This window comes from Schistocerca americana, chromosome 10 (assembly GCF_021461395.2).
Source record: "Schistocerca americana isolate TAMUIC-IGC-003095 chromosome 10, iqSchAmer2.1, whole genome shotgun sequence".
NCBI lineage: Eukaryota > Metazoa > Arthropoda > Insecta > Orthoptera > Acrididae > Schistocerca > Schistocerca americana.
The window spans coordinates 142,864,457-142,878,451 of record NC_060128.1 but is presented as its reverse complement, the minus strand read 5'-3'; the positions used below and the strand labels follow the sequence as shown (position 1 = coordinate 142,878,451).

The 13,995-nt window shown below is 39.7% G+C and overlaps 1 protein-coding gene across 1 annotated transcript in view; it reads left to right on the top strand.

Annotated features, from left to right (window-relative positions):
• The window catches only part of LOC124552535 (WD repeat-containing protein 61), a 42,112-nt gene extending 28,506 nt beyond the window's left edge, over positions 1–13,606 (top strand). Inside the window, exons 7-8 of the mRNA XM_047126851.1 lie at positions 8,196–8,367; positions 13,249–13,606. Of these exons, the coding sequence (XP_046982807.1) occupies positions 8,196–8,367; positions 13,249–13,338 (262 nt within the window). The 3' untranslated portion in view covers positions 13,339–13,606. The remainder of the gene's footprint in view (positions 1–8,195; positions 8,368–13,248) is intronic.
• The last annotated feature ends 389 nt before the right edge of the window (positions 13,607–13,995 follow it).

Below are 13,995 nucleotides of genomic sequence, written 5' to 3'. Positions count from 1 at the left end.
AAAGGAGGCAAAATGGCTGGCCAGCATTGACCACCAAAGTTCATATCTCCGAATATTATTGATAGATGCATTGAAAAGTAGGAGGCGGGGGCCGGAGAGGGAGGGGGGGGGGGGGCAGTGCTCAGAACTTGTAGTTCCTGCCTCGGGGAGTGTTGGAAATTTTCAGACCCAGTTTGAAACACTCCCCTGTCATGAGGGTGAAGGGAGAAAAAGTTCCTATAGTTAGTTATGATCTTGTGTAATTTTAACTGTCCCCGCTGGCAGTACTAGAAATTTCACTTCACAAAGATAAGTACTAGCCAACAGTTCTGGCTCCTTAAATTTTATAATTTTCTCAAGTGAATATACTTCAAAGTGACCACTTGCAGTGTTGTTTTAGTACACTATCTGACTAAAGCTTTATGGACACCTACTATATACATGCGAAGAATCCGCACCATTGAATAATCAGTGTCCCCTAATTTTAAGGGATGAAAAAAAGGAAATATTGACTTTAATTTGTGTTTGTGTATGCCATCCATTGTGTGTCTGGCTGTTTTAACTGCAGCTCTGAATGGCTGATTTATGCACCCATCTAGTGGTTGCAGGATGTATGGTAGACCTCAAAGGATAACGACCAATTCAGTTTCCCCTTCATGTAACTTTCCTCACATTTCCTCAGTTGTATATCAGCATAAGCTGTCCGGGTTCAGTGTGTCATGGATATTCAGTAACATACCGGGGCGACACTGCCAAACGTGGGTCAGCCAGTCAACCACAAGGTCATTGTCTGTCCACCCTTTTAGATTCACTCTCACCAATATGTCTTCCATTGATATTTTTTAAATAGTTTTCCTTCTAAATATCACGTAAGATGGTAGCTTTTATCAATTCCAGTTGCACATATCTCAGTACACCTCTGCTTCTCATTGCTACCAGTTTGTATTGTGATGCCGGATTCCCCTTTTAATCCACATTGAAAAATCTTGATAGTCAACCTTAGCTAGCTTCGAAAGTAGTGATGCTTAGTTCTTTGGCTGAAGCCAGTGCTTTGAGTTCGCACTTTTCACTAGTTCCAGCTCTTCTGTATTGTCAGTCCTCATATATGTAATTGCAGAGCATTTTTTCAAGATCTGGACACTTCACTTATTGGCTACGAAATGCCTGACGATCACTGTTCATTTCTTGAAGCTATTTTTTGTATTTCCACCAGTCTTGAATACAACCCAATCACATTGTACGATTTTCAAAGACTGCTGCTTCTTCTATAATTTTAAGGTTTTCTCTACCATTGTACGAGTGATAATGAGAACTTGTAGACATAATTAACAAGTTAACATGTGATTAACACTTCAGTTCTAACATGCTACTGACACATCACAAACTGCGCTGCAACAACACTGTAGTATAACTGGATGTATTGTTGGAGGCAGAGCAGTACCAGCCTTACTGCAATTGATTCGTCCACCCCGGTTTTTTGTCCTTAAATTCAGGCAAAAATGTGCAGATTATTCATTGTATAAATGGTATTAGTAAAATTAATATGTGGTGTGTTCACCCTTCACCCGTACGACAGAGTGAATCTGTTGTGGAGACACTTTCAGAGAAGTGTCTGAACGTCTGTCGAGGAACGGCAGCCGTGACCAGAGGAGGTAGTGATTTTGCACACAGGAGTCTGGAGCGAAGTTGACATTCTATATCATCCCAAAGGTGTTCCATTAAGTGCAGGGTGGGGCTCCAGACAGACCAGTTCATTTCAGGAATGTTATTGCACACAAATCATGCCTTGCAAATGCTGCTTTCTGGCAGGATGCATTGTCATGCCGAGACAGTCATAGCCCTTGAACTGTTCCTTTACTGTACGCAGTATAACATGCTGTAAATGTGTTCATATCCTTCTGCATTTAACGTTTCCTTAAGCGCAATAAGGGAACCACACCCTAATCACAAAAAATAACCCTATACAATAACACCATATCCTCAGTACTTCACTGTTGGCACTGCACATGATGCCAGGGAACATTCTTTCAGCATTTGTCAAACTAAACCCTTCCATCATAGTGATACATAGTTTTGTGTGGTCCATCAATCCAAATCACTCATTTTCAGTCATCCATTGTCCATTGGCACCACTATCTACACCATCTCAAGCATCACTTAGCCTCGACTACAGAAATGTATGCCTTCTGAAGGCCTGCTCGGCAGTTGTATCCCCATTCTATTTAACTCTGTACACAAGGTCATTGTGGTTGCTGGACTGCATGTACCACTTTGTATCTGAAAAGGGGGTGTAGGATATGTACCGCTCTGAGGCTTGGTGTGTCTTGCATCAGTGATGTTACAGAAATAGTTTTTAAATAACCTTTTCCGTTGCTACTGGCATTCTCTGAAGCAAGCTACCATGCACTCTATGTGCAATTAAATATTCTGTGACATTTAAAAACTTTGTCAACTTTTTTTCCTCAAAAAATTAAAACACATTCAAGATAGCAAACGAGTCTCACCCGTCCACTGGCATAGCGAATATGTCGAGGGGGTGACATTATGACAAAACAAATCATTTTCAAGAACAGAATCACTTGCATGATTATTTTCTTAATCACTTGAGAACACTGCTACCTTATATGTCTTTACAAGTCTAATGATGTCACTGTCACTGGAAATGTCCTCTGAACCGTAAAAACGTGCAACTCACACAGTCATTCGGACCTTCGCTATCTCCAGGAACATCTGAATAATCGTCAAAAACCTCAGAAAGTGCTTAAGATTGTTAATTTCATCCAGTTTTCTGGAGGACTGTCTCTTAAAGCAGGAGGAACTTTACAAAAATAGTAGCTATGTGAAATATCAAAATGCTGTATAAACAAAGGTACATGAAGGCAATCAAGTTTGATTCATTGATTAGTGATGTAAGACCTAAATAGATGTAGTTAAAAAATATCACGTCAGGTGGCATCCACAGGCAGCATGTAGAAAACATGAGCCATTTCGAGGGCCACCCGTAACAGTTGGCACACAAAACACGTGTAACCTTGGGATCCGTCTGCATTGTGTTCTCATAAATTCCCATTCTTCTCTGCCAGACAGTGAAGCAAATGTTCACTTCATCTTCCTTCCCCTCCTTTGTCTTCCTTTCTTTTTCATTCAAACAACTGCTTTCTTCTTCTTTCTCCTCCTCCTCCTCCTCCTCCTCCTCCTCCTCCTCCAATTCCTTCAATGCTGCTGTCTTTCCCTATCCTCTGCTTTTTATTACATGTCATACCACATTCATCTTTCTCTTCCTCTTCCATCTCATCTTGTGTATCTGTTGCTACCATGAACCACAGTCTACATTTTTCTGCCAGTAATTTGTCTTTTATTGTACAACTTTTCACAGCCAGTACAAACATAATCTCCTTTGGCTGTTACTGTTTTTACTATTTAACTTTTTCGTAGTGCTTGGACTCCATACCAAGTGTAAGACCTCTTACAAAAAATGCTGTAATTAATGTAATTGAAACTGACATATGAAAATAGTTGATGGCTGTAAGACAGCACATTATGGTCGTTCTTTTGCCTGAACAAAGAAATAAATATTAGCACAGAGTGAAAGTGTCAGCTGATATTGAAGGGGGAAATGAATGGATGATAGTTAATAAAAGTAGAAATTGTGATTAAGATAGAAGGAAAGTCAAATTGTCATGTCCTATTGTTATCCATATCGTTAAATATGAAGAACTATTGAAACTAGACAGGGAATTTGCAGTGATGTTAAAGCCATTCACTTGAAGTGGCTATGGAAAACATGATAGATCTAGTTGAGAATGGCAGTGCATCTGTTAATATTATCACGGGAGACTTCAAAGAACGGGTTGTTAATAGATGTGTACACAGTTTCTAATGCAAGTAAGCTGATATATAGAATTCATAAAAGAGGAACAAATCTCTGACTTAATGCATGTAATAAATATAGGAACCAAAAGAGGGAAATGTGACAGCAGAGATTTCTGGGTGAGATGCAAATAGAATCAATGGCTTATATATGCGAACACAACGTGTGATCAAAAGGTAATCGAAATTTTTTTTAATTTTGTGGGCTTTATACGTGCGATTTTCAAAACAACTTTTATGTTATTAGCACATGTGCTCTTGTGTAGGTTTGCATTTTTAGCTGTTTTGAATATTTAGTTTATTGTTGACAATTGAAAAGTGTAGATGTGTTTTCGAGTGCTCGCTGAATTTTTACTTTCAGAAAAGATGGCTCAAATAATCTGCATTAAATTTACTTGAAAAATGGAAGAAAGTGCAGCACCAAATTTGAAATGTTGACTGTGGCTATTAGCGAATCTACTATGAGTAAGATGAGTTCAGTAGTGATATAAACATTTAAAAAATGGTGAAAAGATATTGAAGATGACAAGTGCCTTGAACGCAGCACATCAATTACTGATGAAAATGTGAAAGAAGTAAAGAAAATTGTACTGGAAAATCGCCAAATCACTGTCAGCAATGTCGCTGATGATGTCAACATATCCTTTGGCTCATTTCAAGCAATTTTTTGAGATGTTTTGGGTATGAAACTAGTAGCAGCCAAGATTGTTCCAAAATTGTTGAATTTTGACCCAAAATGACGTCACATAAGAAGTCGACAATGCTCGAGGACTTCTAAAGGAGATTATAACATGTGATGCTAAAGGAGGTTATAACATGTCATTAAACATGGGTATACAGGTATGATGTTGAAAGTAAAGCCCAGTTGTCCCAGTAGATACCTGAAGAGCCAAGATCAAAAAAAGTTCAACAATTTCGATCACATGTGAGGGTTATTCTTTGTTTTCTTTGATAGCAATGAGATAGTACATCATGAGTGCCTTCCTTGTGGTCGTAAAATCAATAAGGAATACTACCTGGAAGTTATGGACCATTTGCATGAAGCAGTCCAAAGAAAACGACCAGGGTTGTTGCAAAACAATCGTGGAAATTGCATCACGATAATGATCCTGCTCACACCTCAATGCTTTTTCATGATCCTTTAGTGTAAAACAAAAGTATTTCTCCCTCAGATCATAAGTCATTAATTACAGAAATGACATGTACACATATCTTGTTGGTAGAAATTAATGCCATTGTAAGTACTGCAGTTTCTTTTGGAAACCATCAAATACTTAAGACGAAATTAGTAGAAAACATGTTCATTAATACAGCAGCTGTTCTTGCTACTCAAATCGAGCACAGTCATTTCCACAACCCACCATCACTAGCATCTGATTCTTTGTCCTCACTGGATGATCCACAATGCTGCTCAGTCACTATCAAGGAGGTCAGCTTCAGTCCCATCACATTTATTGGAAATTTCAGATTTTTTGAAACTTTTTATTACGAGCTTATCTGATGTTCACTGCCAAACAGCCAAAATCCAATGACATGCTTCTGACAGAGATCCACGTTGCAAATGGCCTCCTGGTGTCGAAGTTACTAGGCTCGTGATACAATTTCTATAGAGTTTTCATACACAAGCTGTGAACAAATGGTTGATACACATATCCAAAGGCTCCAACATGTTTTCCACACTGCCAGGAATAATCGCTAGGTCACAATTTCCTTCTTTCAGTATTTGTTTCTCTCAACCACCAGTGTGCTAGCAGAACTATCCAATAGAAGCACTGGTTGTTAGCGAAGAGGAGCACCTGGCTTCTTCTTCCATGCTGCTGAAAACCAGTTCCTCTTGTCATCCACCCACCATCGTGAGTTCTTACAATAATACCAGTTGAGAAGCTTTCTCCTTTGCAAAGGGTTTTCCAATCGAAAACCCACATATGGTGGCAGTTTTCATCCATCAGCCATAATGTTCAATATGTGCAGCGCTGTTTTCAGCACCACATTTACATATGTGCATGCTATATCCCGCTACATCATATACTGTAGTGCTGTCCAGCATGTCAAAATAGACCACTTTTTGGTCTGCATTCCCTATTTGGGAATGTAAATAAAAAATTTTCATTAAAGTTGGGCCATGTTTTGCAGAAAAAGTAAATCAACTATTTACATAAACTTGAGGCAGTTGTGCACAATTGTAGTTCTGCAATGCACAGATAACTTATTTCATTCCACAAATCACCGAACACACCCATATGAAACTTTAAATTCCATTGGCAAAATGTTTATCTTGGAGCCCTCAATTTTAACCATTTTGGTTGTAATGATATATCCACATTTTCTGTTTTGAAGTACAAAATCAAGCAAGTCTTTTCCCACTTCTGAGTATTTGCAGTTTTACCTTGGAAATGAACATCGACTTTTTGAACTATTTAACCCTTTTGCTGCTGTGGGAGTGTTTACACATTCCTGCTGCATCATTTCCTCAAGTGCTGTGGACACGGATATGCGGACTGCATGGTTTTCCTACACTGCTGTGGATGTCTGTATGCGTCCTCAGCTGCCGACCTCTCACTGCTGTGGGCAAGTTACTCCCATGCTTCAGTGAATAAAAAAAGTTTTGAGTGTGCCTCATTGTGTGCTATAATGTACAAAAAACCTCATTTCGATATCTTGAATCATTTATGAGATATAACGATTGTTATGACCACATAATTTGCAATGCACAAGGACGTGAATGGACGTGTCGCACGCAACCGTCCATCTGGTATGAAACCCAGTAACTTGAGAATGAAATGAGAGATCGTTCTGCTCTCAATTTTATATAAAATTTTGATAATCTTATAGACATTTCAATCGCCGCAATGTGTGAGTTAAAATCAGTCATATACAAACTTTATGTCGTGCATTTTTACCGCCGCAAAATTTGTAAAACTTTGCGCAGTGTTTTACCTAATCTGATGCAACACAATAACTATGGCATATAACGAAAAGAAATTAAAGTCTTTAATGAGCAAAGACATCAGACTGTAAGATGTGTGAAAATCAACATTTTTCATAATAATTTTCAAAAAATCAGGTGATAAGTATTTCATATCAGTTAGAAGGCTATCTTTCAGCACAGGCACCAGCATTTGACAAGCAATACATCCATAACAAAAGCTCTTCAGCACGGAGTGTGAAGAGCACATCTGTAGGAGCAAAAAGGTTAAGAGGTTCTCTTCACTTGTTCACCACCGACAAACTCCCCATCAACATAAAATCTGCATCCAGGTTCCCACTTTCTGTATTCTTTTATGTAGCTGATAACTTGAAGTTTAAATTTCACTGTAGAACTAGTATGCTCCTTTCACATTGTCACTCACAAACCACATATTCAACTTTCTTCTCAGTCTTAGCTTTGAACAACTTCCTTACAGTTTCTGTTAAATTAGTCACATGGCCAGATCTCCTAATATGCCAAACCAGCCCTGTTGGTAGTCATCCTTTGTTATGAGGTAGCTGTAGAAGGGGAGAGGAGAGAGATGCAACTCAACATACTAACTGAATTTTATTTTAAATTTAGTAGTGCAGCCTATACTTAAGATTTGTATGTATTGTATGGTATGTTAACTGGGGACCTAGAAACGACAGAAAGGCTCCGTCCCCGCCGCAGGCGCAGTTGTCCACAACCCCACGATGACTACCACAGTCCACTTCACCCCTCCGCTGCCCCACACCGAACCTAGGGTTATTGTGCGGTTTGGCTCCCGGTGGACCCCCCCAGGGAACGTCTCACACCAGATGAGTGTAACCCCTTTGTTTGCGTGGTAGAGTAATGGTGGTGTACGCGTACATGGAGAACTTGTTTGCGCAGCAATCGCCGGCATAGTGTAACTGAGGCAGAATAAGGGGAACCAGCCCGCATTCGCCGAGGCAGATGGAAAACCGCCAAAAAACCATCCACAGACTGGCCGGTTCACCGGACCTCGACACAAGTCTGCCAGGCGGATTCATGCTGGGGACCAGGCGCTACTTCCTGCCTGGAAAGCCGTGCATTTTAAGACCACACAGCCAACCGGGCGGGCGTATTTAAGGTTTACTTGTACCATAATCTCATGTCAAAAGTTTAGGTTCAGTCTATATTGCCACATTGTCTGTATTTGTGCAAATGCAGTAAATGCTTTTCCATTCTTTGTGAGTAGTAGCTTTTACTCATTCCATCATTCTTAGAAGATATATGTGATCAAATGGTATAATGCATAGAAAAAGACAATATATATGAAGACAGTAATGCATAAATAGTGGTAAATAGGACATAAATGAAGTTATGGAGTAAAGTTTCGTTGGAATAAAGCAGACTGTTTTATTTCATCTTGCAGGCAGCACGCTAATGTTGTCGGAACGCTCTCAGGACATGCCTCGTGGGTGCTGAGTGTCGCATTTTCACCAGACAACCAACATTTTGCTTCAGGCTCTTCTGACCGCACAGTTCGCATATGGGACCTCAGCAATAGACAGTGTGTTCACACGTTCAATGAGCACACAGATCAGGTAAGAAAATCTGTCACACTGAAATGCAGTCTACTTAGTGTATTATATGCCAAGCTGCTAATTACAGCTGCAGATTTTTCAGGTAAGGAAATTATTAGTATAGGACTTGATATAACAAAATAATTAATGGAACAATGTTATAAGAAACTATATTTTTATGGCTCTTCCTAGACTGCAAAGAAAGTTGACTTTACGGAATTCAGCAGTTGATTAGTGGCAGTGTTGTTGCAGTTTCAGAATAGATCTGTAAAGATATTTGGCTTGAGCCTTCATTGGTTTTGGGATATCTCAAGTTGTTGTGACATTTGTATTACTGTACGGAAAATTCAAATTTTCACCTAGATTTGTATTCCACATTGCTGTGCAATGATCAGCTATAAATGCCAGGGGTAATGGGTTCACTTGGACAAATGCAAGGCCGTATGGCCATATCACATTCTATTAGACAAGGGTACAGTAAGCACTGTAATGTTAAAACTGCTGTTTAAAGCAGTGTAAAGTGAAAAATGTTTAATGTGGCATGAGGGGACTGAAATTTTTTGGTTTAAAAGAATTTTATTTTTGTTGCAACTGAGCTCATGGCGAAAAAGAAGAGAGAACAAATGACAGTTTGCACACACTTCAAAAGTTCCACAGCAGTTACATAAACATTAACCTGTCTGTTATGCAGTGTTTTGAAAATAAAAAAAATAAAAAAATGCAACAATAAGCTCCTCTGCTTTGAATGCTCGGATTAAAATACCCTTTCATTTTGTATTCTTCACTACTTAACAGACTGAGCTTCCAAGTGTATACTACACTACAGGCCATTAAAATTGCTACACCACGAAGATGACGTGCTACAGATGCGAAGTTTAACCAACAGGAAGAAGATGCTGTGATATGCAAATGATTAGCTTTCCAGAGCATTCACACAAGGTTGGCGCCGGTGGCGACACCTACAACGTGCTGACATGAAGAAAGTTTCCAACCGATTTCTCATACCCAAACAGCAGTTGACTGACGTTGTCTGGTGAAACGTTGTTGTGATGCCTCCTGTAAGGAGGAGATACGCGTACCATCACGTTTCAGACTTTGATAAAGGTCGGATTGTAACGTATCGCGATTGCAGTTTATTGTATCGCAACATTGCTGCTCGCATTGGTCGAGATCCAATGACTGTTAGCAGAATATGGAATCGGTGGGTTCAGGAGGGTAATACAGAACGCAGTGCTGGATACCAACGGCCTCGTATCACTAGCAGTCGAGATGACAGGCATCTTATCCGCACGGCTGTGACGGATCATGCAACCATGTCTCGATCCCTGAGTCAACAGATGGGGTTGTTTGCAAGGCGACAACCATCTGCACGAACAGTTTGACGATGTTTGCAGCAGCCTGGACTATCAGCTCGGAGACCATGGCTGCGGTTACCCTTGATGCTGTATCACAGACAGGAGCGCCTGCGATTGTGTACTCAACGACGAACCTGGGTGCGCGAATGGCAAAACGTTAATTTTTTCAGATGAATCCAGGTTCTGTTTACAGCATCGTGATGGTCGCATCCGTGTTTGGTGACATCGCAGTGAACGCACATTGGGGGTGTGTATTTGTCATCGCCATACTGGCGTATCACCCGGCGTTTTGGTATGGGGTGCCATTGGTTACGTGTTTTACGACCCGTGGCTCTAACCTTCATTCGATCCCTGCGAAACCCTACATTTCAGCAAGATAATGCACGACCGCATGTTGCAGGTCCTGTACGGGCCTTTGTGGATACAGAATATGATTGACCGCAGCCCTGGCCAGCACATTCTCCAGATCTCTCACCATTTGAAAACGTCTGGTCAATGGTGGCCGAGCATCTGGCTCGTCACAATACGCCAGTCATTACTCTTGATGAACTGTGGTATCGTGTTGAAGCTGCATGGGCAGCTGTACCTGTACACACCATCCAAGCTCTGTTTGACTCAATGCCGAGGTGTATCAAGGCCGTTATTATGGCTAGAGGTGGTTGTTCTGGATACTGATTTCTCAGGATCTATGCACCCAAATTGTGCGAAAATGTAATCGCATGTCAGGTCTAGTATAATATATTTGTCCAATGAATACCCGTTTATCATCTGCATTTCTTCGTGGTGTAGCAATTGTAATGGCCAGTAGTGTATAACCTGACAGACATTTTTGGGTTACAGTCAAAACGTATGTTGGTCATGACTTTGACTTAATTTCTTTTACTCCGATGTGGAGTATAGGGCACATATTAGAACTCACCATCTGACCCTCTCCGTTGCCATCTTCTTGATGTTACTCCAGGAGTGGCCAGTGGCTGCCACCTCCGCTTCAACAGTCCTGTGCCAGGTCGACCTCGGTCTGCCTCTCCTCCTTGCTCTTTGTGGGTTCCTTTCTAAAGCCTGCTTTGGAATATGTTGTGGGCCTCTTCTGAGGGTGTATCCAATCAATCTCCATTTCCTTTCTTTTACAGTTATCTCGGCTTTGTTGTTGGGTGCATTGCCATAGTACTTGGTTTAGTATAACATTTGGCCAATGTACTCCCACTATAGTCCTCAAACATTTATTGATGAAGGTTTGTACTCTTGTTTTAATTTGTGCTGTCACCGTACACGTCTCACACCCGTAAAAGAGAACCAACAGTATTTCACGAGATGTCCAAGCTGGTCGCAGCTGGGCAAAGGCTCCTTTTGCCTTTTTTATCCTACTTTTGGCGTCCTCTGTTGCCCTTCCTTTTTTGGAAACAATACTTCCCAGATAACAAAAGTTCTCCACCTACTCAATCTCCTCATCTTTCAGGGCTAGTGCATTCTTGTTCTTACTGTTCATCCTAAGCTCTTTTGTTTTAGCCATGTTTATTTTTAATCCAACTCTCTGAGCTTCTGTTTCCAATTCCTTAAGCTTCTCACTCATATCATTGAAAATGTGGGACAGAAGGCAGATGTTGGTCATGCATTGTTAAAATGCAGTGGATAGGCTGAATTATAAAATTAACTCCACGATACCAAGAAACACCTGGCATCTTTTTGTTTGTTCATTTATTATTATTTGTGAATAAGCCAATAGGATTATATAAAGTACTTAAATGTGGTCATGAACATTTGCCCTTCTCTTTTTTATTGACTGCCTGTGGCCATTTGTAAATTTTGGAACTGAAAATTTCACATTTTTTGGCATCTTGTGTAATTCCTGCCAATTTCAGGTTGTCAGTCCTTTCTTTTGTGTCCATTTTAGTTTACTCCTGTTGTCAAAGAATCTGACTATTTGTTTTGTAAGTCTATCTGGGTACATCCTTTTAATGTGTCCATAGAATCTTAATATGCATTTTCTAATGGCTAGATATTTGTATACTGTTTGATTCCTGTTAGACTGTGAGCCAGTATTGTTCGTCTGCAAGTTTTGGACCTAGAATTTTTCCTACAATTTTGCTTTCCATTCTCTTATTGTTTTCAGTGTCTGTTTTCCTACTCAGAATTGGTGTTTCTGATCCATTGAGGCATTTTGGTGTAATTGCAGTATTGTAATGTCTTAGTTCTGTGTGTTTGGAGATACATTTTTGCCATAGATATTTTAGATAAGTCGGTATGCAGTTTCCATCTTTTGGCATCTAATTTTGTTTGCTTTTCTTTATATTCCATTTTCCTAAATGGTTTCACCAAGACATTTAAATTGTGGAAATTTTTCGATTTTGCCATATTTTGTCTCTGTTAATTTTGCTGCTTATTTCGGAAGATATCTGAAGATTGACTTTTTCTGTAGTTTCCTGTAAGAGTTCAGTTTGATTTCAAGCTGGTAAAATGTGAAGAGTTATAATTGCTAAATCATTTGCAAATGCTAGGCAATCTATAGATAACTTGCCTCTGCCTAAAGTGACCGTTCTTTCAATTTTGTGGCTAGGTTTTTTTGCACCAGTTTTTAAGGATGTCCAACTCAAAAAGATCTGCAATTCCCCATAAATTTATCCTTGGACTTCAGGTCTTTAACATTTGTTTTAACATATGCAAGAATGATTTGCGGTCAACTGTTTTAAAGAAATTGTGACAATGACAGGTTATGCTATGCACTTGAAAATGGTTCTCTCTCTCTCTCTCTCTCTCTCTCTCTCTCTCTCTCTCTCTCTCTCTGCTTCGCCCCCTCCCTGGCATCGTATTGTTCAGTATCATCCATTTTATTCATGTCAGCTTATGAATTCACATTTCAATTGCTGCACATAAGTTTAACTAGGATCACATGTGTACTGTAATGAGGATGAGAACTTCAGTGTTGATCTTGCAAAATTCATCAGTTTAATCTTTTGGCGTATGAACAATACCAAATGTTTTTCGTAATCAGTGCAGTGCATACATCTTAATCAATTTTGACAAATTGAATCATTGATTTTTAGCTTAAAATCTCAAGACACGAACCAACTGAAATTCCAGCCACTTCTCCAAGGTCAAAGGCCTTTCTGAATGACAGTGATTTTCAGTTATACCCAGCCATTTTTTAAATGGGAATACCATTTGTAATACTGCATTCAGGCTAGAGCAATTCTTAAAAATTTCTGTGAACACTCGACCAACTTGAAATTGAAAGAGATGTCAATTTCCATTGTGTGTTGTGTGCAGTCCAGCTTCAGTGCCACTGACATACTTGTTTTAAGTACTTTTTTTTCTGTGGAGCATCCAAAGTAGTGTTGAAGATTTGAAAGTGTTAGTCCAATAAAAGGCCATTTCAGTCTCTTGTTGACTATGATTATGTTAGTGTACCTCGAGTACTTTTCTTTGCAATGCCTTTGTACATAAATTAATTAAGACATTTGATTTATGTAGAGTGAACAGTGTATCTGTGAGGAATTGAACAAGAAGCTTTGCATCATTAAAATCTTTTACTTGTGTGATCTGCTTCCAGGTGTGGGGTGTGAAGTACAATCCTGATGGCAACAAAGTTGTCTCAGTGTCGGAAGATCGTTCCATCAACGTGTATGAGTGTCCCATCTGAAATGTAACAGAGGGCAGAATGCCTGTATTGAAATCTCACAGCTTTTTGGCTGCAGTTGGAGCACAGTGGAGCCAGGCTAAGTGTGCAAAACACTTGCTGGCTGCTATCTCCCGTTATTGGAGCCTGTGGTTTTCCATGTTGTGAAAGCACTGTTGTTAAAATAATGAAGTGATGTAATGAGATTGTGTGCATTTAAGTTCTGTTTTGAGTTGTTAACAGGAGAAATTCTATTTAATCAAAATAAAGTGCAATTTATTTAATGCGCAAACTGTGTTAAGAATTTCTTCTCTTTCTAAGCATTGTGTTGTTTGTCGGACTCCAACAGAAACAGTTGCTGCTATTAGCCACAGAGTTCTGGTCGTAAGGAGTTTATTGCCATTTCAGTCACAGTCTCCGACTTCCTCCAATTGAACAATCAATACAGAAAATTCAGGTACACAAATTGTAACAGCTACGTTTTTTTGTCCAAAAGAGATTTGTTGAAAATTTTAGTAATGTTGTGGAATAAAGAGAATGGATACCTTAGTTGCTGTGACGTAGTGAACTGAGACAAGGAGGGACGAGTGGTCCTAGCAATTGGCAAGAAGCCTGTCATTGGTGAGGAGGCAGTAAAGGAGTTTCTGAAGTAACTATGGAATACTTATAATATTAAATTTA